Here is a 21,539-nt window from a genome sequence, read left to right on the forward strand (position 1 = left end):
GGTCAGAACCACAAGACATCCATTACATCAGGATAAGATGCTAAAGAACTACTTTCTAATGTATATGCAATCCTGTAAGCAAGCATTTTTGCATTTTAATGTTACAGATCACATGCACAGCGCACAGAAAGGGATCAAAATACACATAAAAAGTCAACAACACCCACAAAAGAGTGTACACGCCAATAGACCTGGGACAGATGATTATTCACTAAAACGATCCAACACTGCCATTGTTTCGGCTCTTGGCCTGCAACAGGGCTCTCTTAAGATGTCTGCTATACAAATTCTTTACCAGACTGTTTACTCTAATTTAACATCGGGACTACTCTTGTAAAGAATTTGTATGACAGACATCTTAAGAGAGCCCTGTTGCAGACCAAGAGCCAAAACACTGGCAGTGTCGGGTCATTTTAGTGAGTAAAGAATTGTCTGTCCCAGTTCTATTGGCGTGTACACTCTTATGTGGGTGGTGTTAACAGATTATATGCACACAGCTCCCTCTTCAGTGGATGATCTAATTTCACGTTTTTGATGCCAGCAGGGCCGGATTTTCCTATAGGCTAACTAGGCTTCAGCCTAGGGCCTCAAGATCAAGAGGGGCCTACATTCAAATTGTTAGCAAAATTAAAATTACACTATTCTAAAAACAGTGAACACTAAAACCCTGAACTGAAAATAAGGAGAAATTCTACGCTTCAGGATCGGAACCCGCTCCGGCCGCAACGTGGCGCCGACTCGGCTTCTCCCTTTCTTTTTCTCGCCCTGGGAGGAGGATCGGGGAGGGAAAGACGTCAGTCCGGAAACAGCTGGGCAAAGCCCAGCCCTGCGGGGAGAGAGGCAAAACATGGATCCGTCAGGACAGGGCGGCCCAGACTGGCATCGGGGATGGGGTGGGGTGGGGTGGGGGGTTTCAGTGGAAGGGGGATGGGAGGCAGGCAGGCTGGCATCAGAGGGGGGGGTGAGGTGAGGAAGGACGCACTGGGGGCACTATGGACATAGGAAGAGGTAATGTTGTATGTTATATTTGATTAGTTATTGTTACAAGTACTATATATGGTGCTGAGAATAAATGTCCAAATAAGTGTTCTTGACTTTTTTTATTTATTATCCGTGTCACATTTTTTATAAAGGTTAGTACCAATAACAACATGTTTCATTTAACATATTGATATATATCACAGTAATGATGTATTTTATTATCTCTCATGTAATTTACAAACTTAAAAATGGGAGGTGAAAGGGCCTCATAAGTGGAATAGCCTAGGGCCTCTTTTCATCTAAATCCGGCCCTGGATGCCAGCATATCTTGCACAGCTCTGCTAATGTCAGCATGACGCACTGTTTTGCACAAACTCCTGATGAAAAATCGCTAGAAAAGGGCTGATTTGTGTTCAGGTTACATGACCTGCTATGCTTCGTCGTCTCTTATAAGGATAAGGCGCTGGTTAATATCAGGGTGACACAAGACATATAGAAGCAGACTACCATTTCGTGATACTTTGGTTTTTTATTTAGCGTCACAGAACACGGATTACATATCACATTAATAAGACACAAGTGCGGATGTTTGTACAATAAATATAGCACCTTTCTGTGAGAAAATTTCAATTCACGCTCATTGAGCTTACCTCAAATGCTCAGCAAAGCAGAACCTACTAGGGTGAGCAGATTCTGTTCAGGTCACAGGTGCAGTCAGTTCTCTTTCTGCAACATGGGTCTTGGTGCATTCTGGGATTTGTAGTTCAAGCATCTCCGAGAGAGATGTCTCCATGATGTTCTTAATAGGATCAGGCTACTCGTTTGCTTCAGTCTGAAAAATGTGGATATCCTGTGCCCCTTACCCTGATTTTGAATGCTTTGGTTTGTTTTATTTTATTTTTTAGGGAGAGCTCCACTCCTGTTGATTTGGCTGTTCAAATTCTGATTTCACCCCCCACACATGCGTTTGCAGTCCTGCGTGTTCTCTCAGGAAACCCAAACTCTGGGAGTTATTCTAGAAGCATCATTTGTAATTTCCATGTGCAAATTCCAGCATTTGCACGTGGATGACCATAATGCATAGAAATGGCAGAGTCTGTTGGGGGCAGGGTCAAAAAGTGTACATCTGTATGGAAAAATGCGAATTTATGTGAACTGTATAGAGAAATTTTAAACAAATGAATATGCTCAGACTGGGATTTCCAGCTGCTTCCTGACAAATAGAGGTTCAATCAGCCCTCCTTTGTTTATTTCCCACTCCAAATTGAAAATAAAGATTTGGCTGTATAAGTTTGCAAAATGGCTTCCAAACACATGGAATGTGCCCAGTTTCTTCCATTAGTTGTTTTCTACAAGCAGATCGTTAAAATTAGAGTTGCCAGATTTTCCAATTGGAAAATCCGAACCCCCAGGCCCCGCCCTAACCCCACCCCCCACTGCCTGCTCTTGTCAGGCAGGAAGTCCGCGCATGCGTGGACTTCCTTCCTGCCCGTGATTTCAGGAGGCTTTTTAAAACCCAAAGTAGCAGGTTTTGAAAAGTCTTCCGGACTCCCAGACATGTCAGGGGAAATCCAGATGTCTGGTAACCGTAGGTAAAATGGCAGACACAGGGATTTTGGAAAGGAGTCTGTGTCGGCAGGTCCTTTTCTACTGTACCTCTGGAAATGGGCACCTGCCAACCTTGATACCTTAAGTAATTTAGAATTCTTTCAAATAACAGAGGCTGTGAAAAATACTGAGGTTGTATAAGGACAACACGTTCTAAACACCGTGAACACCCCAAAGTTAATGCTTCTATAAAATAAAAAATTATTCTATGTGAAATGAGAGTCTTCAGTTATCACAACTCTTGCAGGGAACCCCTGGAAATAAAGAGTTGTTAGATTGTATTCAACCCATATGGGTACTTTTCTGTGAAAACATCCCAGGACCTCTCAATTTGTGTCATAAATCAAAATAACGGCATGCAAGTGAAAAATCCAAAATATCATTCAACTCTCTCACGTAATTCAGTCTCTCTTATATAATAATCTAGCTGATCACCCGGCCTTGCCTGGATATTTATTTATCCCAATCATCTGTCGTCTTCAATAATTTTTACATATCACTCCCTTCCCACCCCCACAGTATTTTTCCCCAGATAGTAAGTCATATGTGTTCTAAGTTTGGTTGAAATCTGTCCATGCGTTTCAGAGTTATGCTGGAACATACATACATACATACACAGATACATCCGATTATATATATATATATATATAAAGAGAGAGAGAGAATGGGAGTTTTCACTGTACTCCCCAACCCCCAACAGAAGCGCAAGGACTTATCCCCCCAGCGTAAAACGGAACACCTCAAAGTAGCAGCACACTTTTTCTCCTGTGCTCAAATGTCAGCGCACCGTTGTCCTCCACGCTTTTGACGGCGTACCGGACAGATAGGGAGAAATACGTAAATACTTGAATGCAAACCATTTAGGCTATAAGTGGTCTATAAATAGTAAAATGAATCAATATATGGGACCCAGACCACTGGCCTAATTTCCCTAATGCTGGAGATGCTGTATAAGCCCCACTTCTGTGCATCAGCAACCACCCTCTTTCTGTGTTTAGTCAATGTCACCACGTGTGTGTCCACCACCTGCACCGGAAGATATTTGAGGCACTCACCACCCTCTACGTAAAAAAGAATTTCCTGATGTGACTCCTAGGTTTACCATCCCACATCAGTTCACGTCATCTAGTTATACTGCTTCCCTGTCAATGGAAAACATTTGTTTGTATAATCTAATCTTCTATTTGTGCGTGGCTCATACCTATACAGGCTCAAAGCGACTGTAAAGAGAGGAAAGAGGGAAGAGAAAGAGGAGGGAGAGAGAGGAGGTGAATAGGTAGGAGGGAGAGGGAGGGGAGAGAGGAGGAAGGGAAAGGGAGAGAAGAGAGGGTAAAGGAGATTAAGTATCGAACAGATGGGTTTTCCGTTTTCTTTGGAAGATGACGTGACAAGGTTCAGTTCTGGTCTTTTCTGTTAGGCCATTCCAAGTTTTGACTCCTAGAAAGGTGAGCATGGAGTGGAAAACTCATTTATAGTGGAGGTCTTTTGTGGATGGGAGATTTAGTAGCATTCAGTTGAGGGTTCTGCGGGAAGTAGACCACGCCATTGAGAAGAGTTGGATGAGTGGGGCCGCAGAGTTTCCATAAAGTATGCGGTGAATGATGCAATCTAATCTAATACACAATTTATTAATCATACTATACCAAAAAGGTTCAAGGCGATTTACATTCAAAGAGGCCGTAATATCTACGGGAAAATACAAAAACAATCAATAATTAAAATATCATCATAACATGAATAGTACGACAAGTCATTCCAGTGCATCAGTTCCTGTTAAAACAAACAAACACTGCAGTGGGTTTCTTTTCATAACACTGAATACTGCTGGCATTTCCCTACAAACAATGACCCCCTAGTGCTCCGGAAATACAGTTCAGGTGCTATCGGCGAGCTATGAGGTGCGCATGTAATGTCAGTTCATTAAGTCCGGTCCATAGCTACTGGTTTTCCGGCTTCATTGTAGCTTCAGGGGGGTACAACTCCAGTCGGGCATTTAGCTGGTTATTCAAAGCATAGAACTCCCGGTGGCTGGTGTTGAAGGGATGGTTGCCGGCGAAGGGCATGGTTGGGAAATGGCGGTACCTTTTTTTAGTCCGTTCCAGTATGCACTCCCTGCACCTCTTACCGATCAGGTAGACCATTTCGCACAGGTTCAGGAGGATGCAGACAGCTGTGGTCACAACCATGAAAATGGTGAAGATGGTCTTCTCAGTGGGGCGGGCGATGAAGCAGTCGACTACGTTAGGGCAAGGATCGATGCTACATTTCACCACACTGGGAAGGGAATAGTTTTTGTACAGGCTGTGAAAGATGTAGAGGAAGACAATGTCTATGATGGTTTTGAAGACCAGGCTGAGCAGGTAGGTCCACCAGAGTCCCCCTCGCTTCTTGCTGGTGTCTGGGTAGAGCTGACTGTAGTTTTCCCCTAGTTTCTCTTTGCGCTTTCTTTCCCTGTCTTCCCGGTAGGCCACGTGCATGATAACCAGGAGAGAGGGGCAGGTGACGAGGATGAGCTGCAAGGCCCAAAGTCTGATGTGGGACACTGGGAAGAAGAAGTCATAGCAGACGTTGGTGCAGCCGGGCTGCCTGGTGTTACAGTCAAATTCTCCTTGCTCATCACCCCAGACCCGCTCAGCTGCCACCACGTACACCAGCAAACGGAAGATGAAGACTATCGAAAGCCATAAACGGCCAAATGCTGTGGAGAACTTGTTGACCCCGCTCAGAAGCCCTTGGAAGAGTCCCCAGTTCATGGCGTCCTGTTGTCCTTTAAGTTGCCCTGCCAAAGGAAAAGTAAAGTCACGGGGTTAGAGGCCTGTTAGTCTGGTTCCTCACCTCTGACTATTTCTCCCAAGAGTGGGAGGTGGAAATTGACACGGGGACAAATTTTTCACCATCCCCATGGGAACTCAATTTCCCCGTCCCGTACCCTTGAGTTTTGTCGCTGTCCTTGTCCCTGGAAAGAACTCGCGGGGACGGGATGGGAAAATGAGTTCCTGCAGGGATGGGAAAAATTTGTCCCAATGCTATTCTCTACTTGGGAGAACAGTATAAAAACTGAATAAATAAATAACGTGAAGAATTTCAGCCTCTGATAACCAGAGCTGGTATTGTGATATCATAATGCCTCATTCCACATCAGTGATGTCACAATGGCTTGACTGACTCACTTTTACCATATTTTGATTTCTAGAGTGGTGCAATGAAGAAAATGACGTAGGGCCAAATTTTTCCCGGAACTCAATTTCCCCGTTCCGTCCCCACGAGTTTTGTCACTGACCCTGCCCCATTCCTGTAAGCTCTGCCTTAACTGCACAAACCTTGAACTCTTGTGATTTTAAAGTGTTTGAGACGTGCAGATGAGGATGGAGCTTGCAGGAATGGGGAAGGGACAGGAAAAGAACTCACGGGATGGGACAGGAAAATGGGTTCCCGCGGAGATGGGGAAAAGTTTGTCCCTGTGTCATTCTCTACTTGGCAAAACAGTATAGAAAACTGAATAAATAAATAGTGTGAAAAGTTTCAGCCTATGAAACCAGAGCTGGTATTGTGACATCATAATGCCTCATTCCACCAATAAGAGCCAACCACTTCAGTGATGTCACAATAGCTTGATTGTCCTATACTTGGCTCACTTTCGCTACATTTGATTTCTAGAGTGGTGCAGTTTAGAGAATGATACAGGGATGAATTTTTTTCCCGTTCCCACAAGATCTCAATTTCCCCTTCCCCTTGAGTTTGGTCGCTGTCCCTGCCCCATTCATAGTAACATAGTAGATGACGGCAGATAACGACCCGAATGGTCCATCTAGTCTGCCCAACCTGATTCAATCTAAAAATTCCTGTAAGCTCTGCCTTTACCATAGATGAGGACAAAGTTTGCAGGAATGGGGCAGGGACAGGAAAAGAACTCGCGGGGATGGGACAGGAAAATGAGTTCCCATGGGGACAGGGGGAAATGTGTCCCTATGTCATTCTCTGTTGGTAGGTCGCCATCTCCAACCAACCCTTAGAACGAAAGTGTTTTCTCCCTGTTTCTTTCTACAAGTGGAGTGATCAGGTTTACACATGTGCTGTAAATATGGAATAGAATCTGAATAAGGCTGGAATTTGCATGTAAAAGAGAGAAATTGACTTATCAAAGGCAGCAGTACTTAAAATACTTTTCACATATGCAGGTTTTGGTGCAATTTAGGTGAATTTAATTTGATTCCGACTAAGGTTAAATTTGGAAGGCAGCTTGTAAATAGCTAATGAGCTCTTGACGGGATTGCTAGAGATAATAGAGAAATAATGAAGTGATGGAATCTATTAATTTTCACTTGTTTCAAAGTCTCAAAAGTAAGTCCTATTACTTTTCCTGGAAGTTGCCCAGATATGTTTCTCCCCCTGGAGCGAATCCTTTGCCAGGCTTCAAGTGGAAGGAATTTCTGTGGAAATGGATACTGAAAGTCATTCCTTCCTACTCCGTTTCTTGCTTGTGGGTCTCTCTCTCTCTCTCTTTTTTTTTTTTTTTTTGTTCCCTGCTCTGTTACATGAAAGTAAGTCTGGTCTTCTGTGGTTTTTGGTATTTTTCAAACAACAGCGAGCCCTGGGAGAAAAATGTCTCGTTGGTTAGTGAGGTTGGGAAAGATGCCCGACCACATTTTTTCCTCTATGAGTAGGAGGCAGACAGGCACCAAGGCTGGATCTGAGCTGGTGGGCAGACTGGGATGCAACTGGAGCCCATAAAAGTGGAGCTGCTGGTGGTGGTGGTGAGGGGGAGGAACACTCCCAGCCAGGGAACAGGATATATGGGTATAAACCGAAAGGGAAAAGGCGTGTAAGAGCCACAGAACGAAATACAAGTTGAATAAACAAATTCAAAGATGATTTTTAACATAAATTAAAACCAATAACAACAAGTTGGCCAGGGGTTGGTAAACTCCTAAGGCTGCTAGAACAGATTTGATTGGCACGTCCACTTCCCTGAGAGTGAGACTTGCTTGTACTCCTGATGCCCCCCCACCCACCCTTTGCCCCAGGCCTCGGCCCCCTCCCCTCCTTACCTGGGGCTTCTCGGTGCCCCCTCCTCAGTGGGGTTGCTGGAGTTTGTCCTCTCTATGCCATCTGCACTTGAGCTCCCTCGCCGCCTGTCTCTCTTGTGCCGGGGTAACACCTACAGCCCAGAGCAGGGTGTGCCCAGCCCTCACCTGTGTTACAAGAATTGAAAAAAAACAAAACACAAAGCCCTGCTGGCAGTCTGCGAAAACTTGCAAGAGAACTAAACTTTGCCAAGGGGATTCTGTTTCCTTTTCTGGAGAAAGGGCTTTTCTTTTGACAGAGTTCAAATCAAACCACCACAGACCCTGATCTTGAAAGGACACTTTATGCTTGTATGAGATATGATGCTGTACACAGAGGTGGGGGGGGAGGGAGGGGGGAACCGGTCATGTTTCAGAAGCCAGGCTGGGTTCCTGGGTGGAGAGGGACGCGGTACCCCCTGCCTAGGCCCTCTTGCATTTCTTCCTGAGTCCCTTCCAACAAGCAGGGCTTTGTGATTTTGGACCTGCTTCTTTTCAAGGGAGGGCTTCACTTGCAAGTCACAGTTTATTTCCTTTTCTGGCTTTTATGCACATTTATTTTGTCTGCAGATGGCAGGAATGGTTCATCAGTTACTTATTAAAACCTTTAGTTCAGTTTCTCCACCAGCAACTTTTTTCCCCTCTTTTTCTTTAGAGAACCCCCCAGATTCTTATGTATCTCGGGATTTCTTTTTGTCCTTTCGGCTAGTCAGGAGATGCAAGATCACGAACACAGACTCAGTTCCTTTCTGAACAGTGGATGTGGCAGCTCTGTTACGCCTTTATTTCTTTCTTTCATTAATTCATTTTCTCTCCAAAGAGCTCAGGATGGGCTACAGGTTAACATACATAACATACAGGTAATAGGTTACAATTTGCCATAGTTACAGGACAAGTTTTTCCAGGTACAAAATATTATCCTAACTTGACACCCACTGGGGCTCTAAAACCAATACACTTCTCCCTCCGAATTCGCTGTGATAGGGGATTAACAGAACCGCAAATAATCTTTTCATATGTTATTCGCTGTTTTCTGTTAAAAACCATCGTGAATATGGTGAAACCGCGAATAACATGGCGGGAGACCTGGCCTGTTCCTGAAGGAAGAGGCAAAACACGGTGAAGAAAGTGCCGGGAATCGGCGATTTTTCTCTGTAAACGCTTGGAATCAGCGATTTCGCTGTGCAAGCTGACGTAATTGGGGGTGAGGAGCCAGCAAGCTAAAAACCGCAAATAATCGAAACCGTGAATATGGAGGGAGAAGTGTACACATTCAATACAGTTTATGGGTCACATTGTCGTAGTTACAGTGCAACATTTCTCAATAAAAGTGTTTCTCCTAACGCAACACATACCAAGGATCTAGTACCAATATACATTTCTTTGTCATCTATTGGTCGGGGGAGTTAGGTGAACAGATCTGTTTTTATTGCTTTCCTAACCGGGGAGGGGGGCATTTTGAGGCATATTTCACCCTTTTCGGCATGTACAGAGGAAGCTTGGCCATCACATAGGCTGGTGCCGTGTTGCGTAAGGATTTGAACTCTAGCCTCAGGCCCTTGAAGACACAACGTTTAGCTACGGACAGCCACTGAACCGACAAAAGAGCCTGGCAGACAGGGTCGTGGGCATGGGGTTTTTTTTTTTAGAAGTCTGATTGCCATGTTTTGTACACACTGGAGATGTCGTATGTTCTTTGCCGGGAGACTGTTGAATAGCGCATCGCAGTAGTCCATGTGAGAGAGGCCTAAGGCATAGAGTGGTTGGGTGAAGTCGGACTCAGAAAAGTATTTCTTATTTTCCGGAAATGACGCAGGCGGTGTAATGAGGAAGATGCCACCTGCGAGATGTGGTTGGAAAGCAATAGGTTGGTGTCAAGGAGTATTCCTAGGCTGCGCGCTTGATCTTTTGCAGTTATGGTAGTTGAGTCCCACGTTGCAGTGTTCTTTGCTGATCCATAGGAGTTTCGTCTGGAGACGTTTAGTTCTAATTTGTTAACGGACATCCAGTTTTTGATTTCCAAGAGACAGTTTAGGAGTTTTGTATCTGGGCATCATGGGTTTCTCCAAGCAAAGCCAGACCACAGCCTTTCAAAACGGTGATGCGTCAAAAGCACGAAGGACAGTGGCGCACTGACATATGAGCTCAGGATGAATGTGCACCATTGCTTCTGCCGCTTTGAGGCCTTTCCTTTTGTGCTCTAAGGGTATTTGTATGTGTATGTGGGGAATCCCCACTACACTTAGATGTCCTCGCGCTCCCATTGGGGGTGTGTGAAACCCCCCTGCACTGAAAACTCCCAAACAGCAAAAAGAGCAGGAGTTTTCAGGGTACTGGGGGGGTTTCCCCCCACACCCCTTCACATCGTAAAACGGAAGGCCTTAAAAGCGGTGGCGTGCATTTGTCCTGCACTCAAATGTCGGCGTGGGATTGTCAGCGTGCCACTGTACTCCGCGCTTTTGACGGTGTACCTTCGAAACCTGCAGGGGGAGGGGGGTACTTTTACAGCATCCCGCAGACTTAACTTCAATCCAGTATAACATCATTCCTCAGTCTTGCTCTTTCTCAGCTCTCCTGTGTTTCATTATCCAGACCTCTGTTCAGATTTATGTATTTATTCCATTTTCTGTACTATGGCTTGAACCGTAGGCCCCCAAAACCGACACACGCTTTCAGAGTGGGAAGCTGAGGTTCATAATTTCATGAAAGAAATAAGGTATCCCCACTTATTAATGAGGAGACAGATTATCAGTGGTTTCAGGAGGTATCCTGCTTTTTCCCCCCACCCCAGAGCTCCCTTAACCCATCAATATGTCCTTCAACATTTAGCAAAAAGTTTGGTTGGCTGAAAATGTTCCCAGCCCAGGCAGGCTCTGTGAAGACTCTTACACACGGATCTTGGTGCAGCTGTGACTCCAATTCACAACAGCAGTCGAATGAATGTGAGCCCTGGATGGCACAGGACGGTGAGACCCACGGAGTCCCCACCCAGGCTATGACCCTCAAATGCATGTTGCTGATCCACAGCTTTGGAAGCTCTGCATTGTAAGGATCCAATCTGCTTTCTGCATTCTCTCTTACATTACAAATATGTCCCGGGAGTTCAATGCCATTTACAGTTTAGAAGAGTCTGGCCATGTCCAGGGGTTACATTATCCTGTTGTTTGTTTGGGGGGGGGGAGTAAGATATTTTCCAAATAAATAAATATAAGAAGATAAGAATTGCCACTGCTGGGTCAGACCAGTGGTCCATCATGCCCAGCAGTCCGCTCACGCGGTGGCCCTTAGGTCAAAGACCAGTGCCCTAACTGAGACCAGCACTACCTGCATATGTTCCAGTTCAGCAGGAACTTGTCTAACTTTGTCTTGAATCCCTGGAGGGTGTTTTCCCCTATAACAGACTCCGGAAGAGCATTCCAGTTGTCTACCCTCTCTGGGTGAAGAAGAACTTACTTACGTTCGTACGGAATCTATTCCCTTTCAATTTTAGAGAGTGCCCTCTCGTTCTCTCTACCTTGGAGAGGGTGAACAGTCTGTCTTTATCTACTAAGTCTATTCCCTTCATTATCTTGAATGTTTCGATCATGTCCCCTCTAAGTCTCCTCTTTTCAAGGGAGAAGAGGCCCAGTTTCTCTAATCTCTCACTGTACGGCAACTCCTCCAACCCCTTAACCATCTTAGTTGCTCTTCTCTCGAACCTTTTGAATAGTACCGTGTCCTTCTTCATATACAGCGACCAGTGCTGGACGCAGTACTCCAGGTAGGGGTGTACCATGGTCCAGTACAGCGGCATGATAGGTTTTTAGGCCTTTGCGAAAGTTTTGGTACTTAGGGGTGTTCCTTAATTGTGCTGGTAAAGGATTCCACCATTTTGCTGGATTTGGGAATCTTATTCTTTTATGGTTACTGATCAGGTTATATGATGGCAGCCAGTGGGGTAGTGAGGGTGAGAGGCGCTTGGGGCTGTGGCGCTCCTCCCCTGCCCCCGCTCCTTACCCCCACCCCCCACATTCCCTTCCCTGTACCTCTAGTTGTTCACCACCATAAGCAACAAGAACTTCAATGTGCTCCTCATGACCGCGCCATCTCTTCATATGTGCGGCACCCGGAAGTGATGTCAGCGGGAGAGATGATGCGGTCATAAGGAGCACATTGAAGTTGTTGGTCACAGTGGTGAACAACTAGAGGTATGGGGAAAGGGCGAGGGGAGGAGTGGGACGAGGTGAGGGCGCAGAGGAGGAAGGGTGCCGGCGCCCCCACCAACATGGCTCCTGGGATGGACCACCCCCCGCCTTCCCTTACTACACCACTGATGGCAGCCCTGAGTCTAGCTTCAGTTTGACAGGACAGTGCTTGAGATTGGATCGGTAGCATGGAATGTTGCTACTCTGGGGATTCCGGAATCTTGCTACTCTTTGGGGATTCTGGAATGTTGCTTCTCTGGGGATTCCGGAATCTTGCTACTCTTTGGGTATTCTGGAATGTTGCTACTCTGGGGATTCCGGAATCTTGTTACTCATTGGGTATTCTGGAATGTTGCTATTCTTTGGGGATTCTGGAATGTTGCTACTCTTTTTGGATTCTGGAATGTTGCTATTCTTTGGGGATTCTGGAATGTTGCTACTCTGGGTTTTGACCAGGGTTTTGACCTGGATTGGCCACCGTGAGAACGGGCTACTGGGCTTGATGGACCATTGGTCTGACCCAGTAGGGCTATTCTTTTGTTCTTATGTTAAAAATTCATCACCCAGAATCTTGGTTTTCAGTCAGGGTCTTTAATTGCACATCACTGTAGGTCTGTGAAGAATATTTCTTCTCTCGCTGCAAGTTTATTATTTTCATGGACTCAGAAAGTGGGGAAATGTTGTCCCAACAGCAGCTCTCTAGACCCTTTTCATCCAGGTTTTCAGCTGGAATCTATAGCTTCTGAGGGTAACGTCAAGAATGTCTGGAAGAGTCGTGTATAACCTCCACGAAGCCACCTTCACTATTCCATGACAGGTTTTACCTGCTCTCAGTAAAATAGTCTCTTTAAGGACCTAGATTCATTTTCTGTTCACCTATCCACATTTTAAATTATGGATAAGCCAAAGTTTCAGTTTCATCTTCTACACTGGCAGTAATTTTAATAACGGGTGGCTTGCAGTTCGTGCCATTGAACACGGTTCTGCCTGATCTTAAGAAGGATGAGGCTTCTGATCCAGATGTTGTCTCGATGCTGCGTACTCCCACCTCCTTGACTCTGGGGGTTGCTACATGTTTTGTGCACTTCTTCCCAACCAAATAAATCACCTCAACAATGTTCAGCAGGATACATAATGCCGTGGTGCTCAGCATGAAGATTGATAAGAGGTTTTTCTCTGTGGGCTTGGAAATGTAACAGTGAACAACATTGGGACAAGGGGTGATGTTGCATTTTACCAGCCTGGGTAGAACATAATTTTCATACAGTCTGTGGAAGATGTACAGAAACACCGAGTCTATAGATGCCTTGATGATGAGGCTGAGCAAGTAGGTCCACCAGAGGCCGCCTCGCTTTTTCCCAGTGTCTAAATAAAGTTGGCTGCAGTTCTCTCCCAGTTTCTCTCTGCGCTTTCTTTCTCGGTCTTCCCGGTATGCCACATGCATGACAACCAGGAGAGAGGGGCAGGTGACGAGGATAAGTTGCAGAGCCCACAGCCTGGCGTGAGAAACTGGGAAGTAGTGATCATAGCAGACGTTGGTGCAACCAGGCTGATGTGTATCACAGTCAAAGTCACGCTGTTCATCCCCCCAAACTCTGCCAACAGTCAGCAAGTAGACCAGGATTCGGAAAATGAAGACCAAGGAAAGCCAGAGGCGACCGAATGCAGTGGAGTATTTATTCACGCCAGTCAAAAGTGCTTCGTACACAGCCCAGTTCATTACAGCTTTGTCTCCTCAACTAGATCTAAAAAAACAAAGAGGGAATTTTAGTTTAAACAACATCCTGTTTATTATTTTCTTCCCATTGTGCGTCGCTTTGAAAATATTATATAAGCGTTTGATCGAATTTTAAATAAAACTTGGAACCTTGGAAATAGGCCCAGATGGAAACCTGAACTGCTCTAGTGTCTGGTACTGGTGGAATACTCAGTTATGTGGACTAACCAGTAGGAACCTGTCATATGAAGGGAGGAGACCTTGAACATATTGCGTTATGAACATGATTCATAAGGTTAGTACTTCAAGACGGGCTAAATGTACCACAGGAATGAGTCTCACTCTTCAGACTGGAAATGCTGAGTTTGATCTCAGACTCCCAGGTCTGTGTTGCTGCTGATCTTTTTAAAATCGTTTGGAAAAACCCGCTCCCCAACCCTGCCTCATTACACCCCAGTCCCACTCCCCACTGCCTGCTCTCGTAGGGCAGGAGGGCATCTGCGCATGTGCGGATGCGACACAATAATGTCACGCACTGCCCGACGGCGATTTGATAGAAGCTTTTCAAAAGTACCAGGTTTTGAAAAGCTGTCCGGACCCTCAAAAGGAAGACATATCCGTGGAAATCCGGACGTCTGGGAACCCTATCGAGGCCAAAAAGACGAGTCATTCTCAAAAGACCCTGCTTGCAAATGAGGTTCACGGATGTTTGTGTAGGCTCGCTAAATTTACATGATGAGTAGCGATCGGCACATGTGCAGAGTAAACCCCACAAATTAAACAAACAAAACAGAGAACCCCGAATCAAAGATGGGCAGGAGGGAGGCCAGAGGATGTGGTAAGAGCGGATAGCGTAGCTGGTTTAAAGAAAGATTTGGACAAGTTCCTGGAGGAAAAGTGTTATTGAGAAAGACATGGGGGAAGCCTCTGCTTGCCCTGGATCGGTAGCATGAAATGTTGCTACTTTTTGGGATTCTAGAATCTTGTTACTCTCTGGGATTCCGGAATCTTGCTATTCTTTGAGATTCTGTATGGAATGTTGGTACTAGTTGGGGTTCCGGAATGTTGCTACTCTTTGGGGATTCCTCATGGAATGTTGCACTCTTTGGGGTTCTGGAATCTTGCTTACTCAGAGATTCTGGAATGTTGCTACTCCTTGGGTTTGGACTGGCCACCGTGAGAACGGGCTATTGGGCTTGATGGACCATTGGTCTGACCCAGTAAGGCTGTTCTTATGCTCTTACGTGAGCCAAGTATAGGACAATCAAGCCATTGTGACAACACTGATGAGGTTGGCTCTGAGGCATTATGACATCACAATCTCAGCTCTGGAATGTTGCTCTCATTGGGGTTCCAGAATCTCTCTATTCTTTGAGATTCTGGAATGTTGCTACTCCTTGGGTTTTGGCCAGGTACTAGGGACTTGGATTGGCCACCGTGAGAACGGGCTACTGGGCTTGACGAACCCCTGGTCTGACTCAGAAGGCTGATCTTATGTTCTTTTCAATGCGGTTTGGGTGTTTTTCCTTTTTACCACAGTCTCTGGTTTTCTTGCATTGTTTTCTATTGGTTGGGATTGGAATGTCCCAGATTACCATATAGATCAGAGTCTCTCAAGTGGGTCCTAGCATACTCCCTTGCCACGCAGAGATTTGCATACAAGAGAGGCAGTGAATGCAAATCAAAGTCATATATATTCATTGCGGATATCCCGAAAACCTGTCAGGCAAGGGGGTACTCCAGGAAACACTGGCATAGATCATTTAGGGTCCCTTTTACTAAGCTGCTCTTGAACATGGCTCAGTGCCAGTGGCATAGTAAGGGGGTGGTGGCACCTCTCCTCTGTCCCCCATGTACCTCCATAAACGTTCCCCAGTTAAAGCAGCATCTTCCACTTGCTACTCATGCTGGCCTCAGCTCCCTGCTGACATCACTTCCGCCCCTTGCCCTTCCTTTCTTACGCCACTGCCCCCCACAATCACATTCAGCTCCCTTTTCCCCTTCACATTGAATAAACATTAGCCTCTAAGTATTTGAGAGGCTGAGAAGGGACATATTTTAAGAACTGATTAGCTGGTTCTTTCCTATTTTTCAACTATTTTGGTATAGAATAATCTTCCGCAGCAAATATCTTATTTGTTGTTTCATAAACTTTTTTAAAAACTCCTTTGTTTCCGAGTGGTTTGGTATATAAGCGAATTTCATTTAAATTGACACTTGTTTACAGATGTGATTTATTTTGTGATATAATTCATGTGGTGATTGCACACTGCTTTGGACATACCTACTTAGCGCTTCATAAACGCCCAAGAAACGCTTCTGATGTTGTCTGCTCTCGCTGTGGTTCCCGACTCTATTGCAACCTTTGTGTTGCCGTACAGTGAAGGCTTCGTCTCCCTTGAAAAGAGGAGACTGAGAGGGGACATGATCGAGACATTCAAGATAATGAAGGGAATAGACTTAGTAGATAAAGACAGGTTGTTCACCCTCTCCAAGGTAGAGAGAACGAGAGGGCACTATCTAAAGTTAAAAGGGGATAGATTCCGTACAAACGTAAAGAAGTTCTTTTTCACCCAGAGAGTGGTGGAAAACTGGAACGCTCTTCCGGAGGCTGTCGTAGGGAAAAACACTCTCCAGGGATTCAAGACAGTTAGACAAGTTCCTGTGGAATTGGAACTGGAACGTACGCAGGTAGGGCTGGCCTTGGTTAGGATGCTGGTCTTTGACCTAGGGGCCACCGCGGGAGCGGACTGCTGGGCACGATGAACCACTGGTCTGACCCAGCAGCGGCAATTCTTATGTTCTTAAAAAAGGCCCCTTTTTCCTTCTGTTGTTGCTTACAAAGCTATTGAACCAAATCTGCTGCCCTGAGGCATTCCAGTACTCACCTTTCTCTCTTCTAAGTGAATTCTATTTATTGCAGTTGGGACATTTTCTGATCCAGTTTTCCACCTTGGGACCCGATCCCGAACTGCTCAGTTGATTAATCTGCCTACGAGGGATGGTTTCGAAGGCTATGGGACATTTTACTAAAGCTTAGCATGTGCTAATGGACATTAACACACATCAATGCTGCATGCACTGCTTGGTACATATGAGCCATCTGACACTTAGCATGCACTAAGCTTTAGTAAAAGAGCCCTGCAGTGTGATTGCTGTGTTTATCCACTTGGGGAGGAGTGGGAGGGGGAAGTTATTCTACTGTTAACCCCATGTATTAGTAATTAGGTCTCACCAGTATATTTAGCTCTGGTATACAAGATCTTTCTTCACTTATGCAAATAATGGGCATATACTGGTGAGATTTTCACATTTAAAAAAATGGTTTTATATTGCTGTTTATTCTAATAGGATCAATGTATTATGCATTTCTTTTTATTGCATTCATTTCAAACAGATTGCAGATAGGCTAAATTCATTCTTTGCCTCCATCTTTACTAATGAAGACACAACAACAATGCCGGAAACAATGAGGGTATTCAAGGGTGACATAGAGGATAGCCTCACCTCAGTGAACGTGGAATTGGACATGATATACTATCAGATCGACAAATTAAAAAGTGACAAATCCCCTGGACCAGATGGAATTCATCCGAGAGTATTAAAGGAGCTTAAGATGGAAATTGGAGAGATTTTACAAATCCTAGCTAACATGTCTATTAGAACCGGGCAAATACCAGATGACTGGAAAATAGCAAATGTTATCCCAATTTTCAAAAAAGGATCCAGAGGAGAACCAGGCAATTACAGACCTGTGAGTCTAACGTCGGTTCCTGGGAAGATGGTTGAAGCACTGATCAAGGATAGCATAGTGCAACACCTGGAAAATCACGACCTGATGAGAGCTAGTCAACATGGCTTCAGGAAGGGGAAGTCATGTTTGACGAATTTACTTCAATTTTCCGAGGTGAACAAACTAATCGACGGCGGAGACCCGGTGGATATAATTTACTTGGACTTCCAGAAAGCGTTCGACAAGGTCCCACACACAAGGCTTATGAGGAAACTACTAAGTCACGGAATTGAAGGGGATGTACTTAGATGGATAGGCAAATGGCTAGAAAATAGATTGCAGAGGGTAAGCATAAATGGGGTATTCTCGGACTGGGGGAAGGTGACTAGCGGAGTGCCCCAAGTCTCGGTTCTTGGGCCTATCTTATTTAATATCTTCATAAATAACCTTGAAGAGGAGACAACAAGTAATATAATCAAGTTTGCAGATGACACAAAACTATGTCGGGCAGTTGGGTCACAAAAAGACATTGAAGATCTCCAGAAGGATCTAGACCAACTGGAGGAATGGGCGGACAAGTGGCAGATGAAGTTTAACATAGACAAATGCAAGGTGATGCACCTGGGCAAGAAAAATAAGGAACATGAATACAAAATGTTAGGTGTAACATTGGCCAAAACTGAACAAGAAAGAGACCTGGGGGTACTGATAGACAGAAACCAGAAGCCGTCGACTCAATGCGCGGCAGCGGTGAAGAAAGCAAACAGAATGTTGGGCATGATAAAGAAGGGGATCACGAGTAGATCGGCGGACGTTATAATGCTGCTTTACAGAGCAATGGTCAGACCACACTTGGAGTACTGTGTCCAACACTGGTCTCCTTACCTAAAAAAGGATATAGCCCTGCTGGAAAGGGTGCAGAGGCGAGCCACGAAACTAGTAAAAGGTATGGAAAATTTGAGCTACAAAGAACGACTAGGAAGACTGGGATTGTTCACCCTCGAGAAGAGGAGACTACGAGGGGATATGATTGAGACTTTTAAAATATTGAAAGGATTCAACAAAATAGAGCAAGAATCATCGTTGTTCACATTGTCAAATGTGAAACAGACAAGAGGTCATGGACTAAAACTGAGGGGCAGCAGGCTCAGGACAAATGTCAGGAAGTTCTGTTTCACACAGCGGGTGGTGGACGCTTGGAATGCTCTCCTGGAGGAGGTGGTGATGGAGACTACCATTCTGGGTTTCAAGTGTAAGTTGGATGTATACCTCCTTGCAAAACATATTGATGGATACGGGTAAACAGGGTCTCCATCTGGGAGCACCTGGCTTGGCCTCCGCGTGTGTGGGTCGCCGGAATAGATGGACCTAGGGTCTGATCCGGCGTAGGCGTTTCTTATGTTCTTATGTTCATAGTATTTTTTATCCGGTTTATTTCTATAGAATATTTATATATTTTTAATGAATATTTTGTATTTGACTGATATATTTTGATGCATTTATTCTTTACTGTGTCATATTGTTTTGATAGACCTTTATAAGACTCCTGATGAAGGTTTTTTGCCGAAACACGGTCTGTGTTGCGTCCTGCTTGTGCATTTCAACAATGTAGGGCAGGAAGTCGCTTAGCGCCAACCAGCGGCGCCAAAGCACGCTCCCGCTCAGTACCACTCAGCGGCTGAAGACGGAACTCACGGCGGTGACCGACCGGGTAAGCAGAGGGGCAGGAACACGGAAAGCTACACCTCTGGACCACCAGAGATTCCAGTGGCACAGGAGATAAGATGAACAGGGCAGGGAGGGAGGAACAGGGTGGAGAGCCTGGGAGGGAGGGAAGGAGGCTGGGTGCAGATCCTGGCAAGGCAGGGCACTCGAATATTAAGCCACCTGACTTATATTCGAGTCAACCATTTTTCTTCCTTTTTGGGGGGGAAGTGGGGGTCTCGACTTATATTCGGATTGACTTATATTCGAGTATGCACAGTATGTTGTTTTTATTTGTTAATGGTATGTGTATGTTCTAGTTATAACTTTATTACGTATGTTCTGATGTGATCTATATAGGATTGTTGGATTGCGGGCTATACTTGAATAAACTTGAAACTTGAAACTTAAATAAATAAATAAAATATTTGAACAGCAGACTTGGCGGTTATTTTCTCCTGATGAAGCTTGATGTGAAATGGGTGCTTCGTTGAGTTACTGTTCAAGCTGAAGCTAAGTGCATTTTTATTGCATTGGCTGAAACATTAATACTGTATACTGTAGTTAGAGACTCTTTGATATTTTGTACGGGCATAAAAGAAAATCGTTCCTATGTTATTGCACTATAAGTCTGTGTTCTACAGGAGGATGTTTTCATTTATGGCGGGAGTGCTGTATTCACATATGGTGAGTTGAATTAAGCGCTACTAAAATCTTTTCCTCCCATTTGATTTTTAGTTTGTTGATCTGGAAGATAATAATAATAACAGTTTCTATACCGCAGGACCGTGAAGTTCTCTGCGGTTTACAATGATTAAGTGGAATAAACAGAGTTAAGAGCTAGTGATTAACAGGTATTTTGGAGTAAGAATTGTACAGGTCAGCTGTCTAAATACTTCAGGACAGATATGTTTTTAGGCGTTTCTAAATTCCCCATACGTAGTAGGCGTAAGCAATTGATCTAGATCTTTACCCCATAATGCTGCCTGATGTGTTGTCATCTAGCTTAACTTTTTTTGAGTTTGTGTATTTGCATTGCAAGTCAAGCTTAACTAACCGTTGTCTTACTCTATTGAATTTACATTCTGCCGTTTTTTTACAACCAACCAAGCAAAGGTCTACAGTTGGAGAATATCAGTTTGAACAGTTTGAGGAGAAGGAGGTTGAGCTGCTCCAGGGTGGACATTCCTTTCTGCTGTCTGCATTTGCGAACCCCACCCAGTGCATTGGATGGAGGCTGGGCAATGAAAAAATCAAGAGGCTCCAGTAAACAGCAGAGTCTGTTCTAGTGATCAAGAATGCTTAAGATATCAGAATGTGGATTTCTGAGCTGAATGCACGAGGAGTTAGAAAATGGGTTTTCCTTTTCTAAGCCAAAAGCATCGTGTTTGCTCCAAAACAGATTAAAATGAAAAATAAGAAAGCAAGATATAAACCTTCCTCTCCCCACTCCTCCAATAAAAACAAGAGAGCTTTAGCTTAAGTTGAAGACCTGCAAACTGTCTGTATGTCGAGAGAGCTAGCAGCCTGGGAAGGCGAGAGTAAACCCGCTTAGTTGATCCTATCAGATTCTCAATATTCTCTACTGGGGAAGTTGTGAGATTTTCTTTCTTCTCTCTTACTGTCAGTTAAGATTTTTTGTGGACTAATTCTGATGTGATTCAGTGCTCGTGTGTATGTTCGGGAATGAAAGTGTCAGCTCTTGAATTCTCTCCCAGCCCTGGGTAGGAGTGTGAGATCTGAAAAGTTATCCTACTTATCCACTAAGAAATGTAGACATTTCTCTCTTACCTGATTGTAGGAGTTCTTTACGATGTGGCGACCAGATCAAGTTGGCTCTTAGATTAGGACAGTCTTTTCTTCCAGATAAAAAAGACGCCCTGGCATCTCATCCATCTCTGGAAGTTTCATGTTTCAAGTCTGTGGCTGACAAATCATCCCGGGCAAACAGGTTCTTGGGTGTGACCTGAGCAGTTTACATCTGGCAAACGTTTTGCATTATAATTATTGCCATATGGACACGAGTCTACCGTACTTGATTTAGAGATGTGTATTTTTAGCCTGGGCAAGTTTCCTTTTGGGCTTCAGCTCAGTCAGAGGTAAGAGGGGCCACTGAAAAGTTCTCGGCCCAACCAACAAAGTTGGGGCAGTCTCCATCGAGGGCTCGATAGTCCAGCGATTTTCCACTCTTTTCGTTCCGTTGGAAAAATATGGAATGAAAAAAGTGGAAAAATCGCTAGGACTAAGTGTTGAGCCCTCGATGGAGACTGCTCCAATTTTGTTGGTTGGGCCGAGAACTTTTCAGCAGCCCCTCGTAGACGTGGCATGATCCTCCATTGCAACAACCTGGGCATTTAGCCCTTTTCTCCTAACGGACTTTAGTCTAATTCCAGTGACGTGCACCAAGCCTCTGCTAGCAATATATATTTCTTGGTAATCCATCAGTTGTGGGCAGGGGAGTTATGCGAAGCGGCATGTTTGTACTCCTTTCCTAAAGTTAAGGAGTCCTTCAAGGGATCTGATCTGCGGGAGCAGTCAGTTCCAGCGGC

At 44.8% G+C, this 21,539-nt stretch overlaps 2 protein-coding genes across 2 annotated transcripts; both read right to left on the reverse strand.

The window, feature by feature from the left end:
- Nucleotides 1-4,198: 4,198 nt before the first annotated feature.
- LOC117364730 (gap junction beta-4 protein-like) lies at nt 4,199-8,653 on the reverse strand. The gene is made up of 2 exons (XM_033954267.1): nt 7,638-8,653; nt 4,199-5,368 (listed from the first exon to the last, which is right to left on the reverse strand). Exon 2 carries the CDS (start codon nt 5,340-5,342, stop codon nt 4,527-4,529), a length of 816 nt encoding a protein of 271 aa, XP_033810158.1. The 5' UTR covers nt 5,343-5,368; nt 7,638-8,653; the 3' UTR covers nt 4,199-4,526.
- Nucleotides 8,654-12,293: 3,640 nt separating this feature from the next.
- LOC117364729 (gap junction beta-5 protein-like) lies at nt 12,294-20,919 on the reverse strand. Its single transcript, XM_033954266.1, has 2 exons — nt 20,782-20,919; nt 12,294-13,581 (listed from the first exon to the last, which is right to left on the reverse strand). Exon 2 carries the CDS (start codon nt 13,554-13,556, stop codon nt 12,729-12,731), a length of 828 nt encoding a protein of 275 aa, XP_033810157.1. The 5' UTR covers nt 13,557-13,581; nt 20,782-20,919; the 3' UTR covers nt 12,294-12,728.
- Nucleotides 20,920-21,539: the final 620 nt, after the last annotated feature.

Source organism: Geotrypetes seraphini, chromosome 8 (assembly GCF_902459505.1).
Source record: "Geotrypetes seraphini chromosome 8, aGeoSer1.1, whole genome shotgun sequence".
NCBI lineage: Eukaryota > Metazoa > Chordata > Amphibia > Gymnophiona > Dermophiidae > Geotrypetes > Geotrypetes seraphini.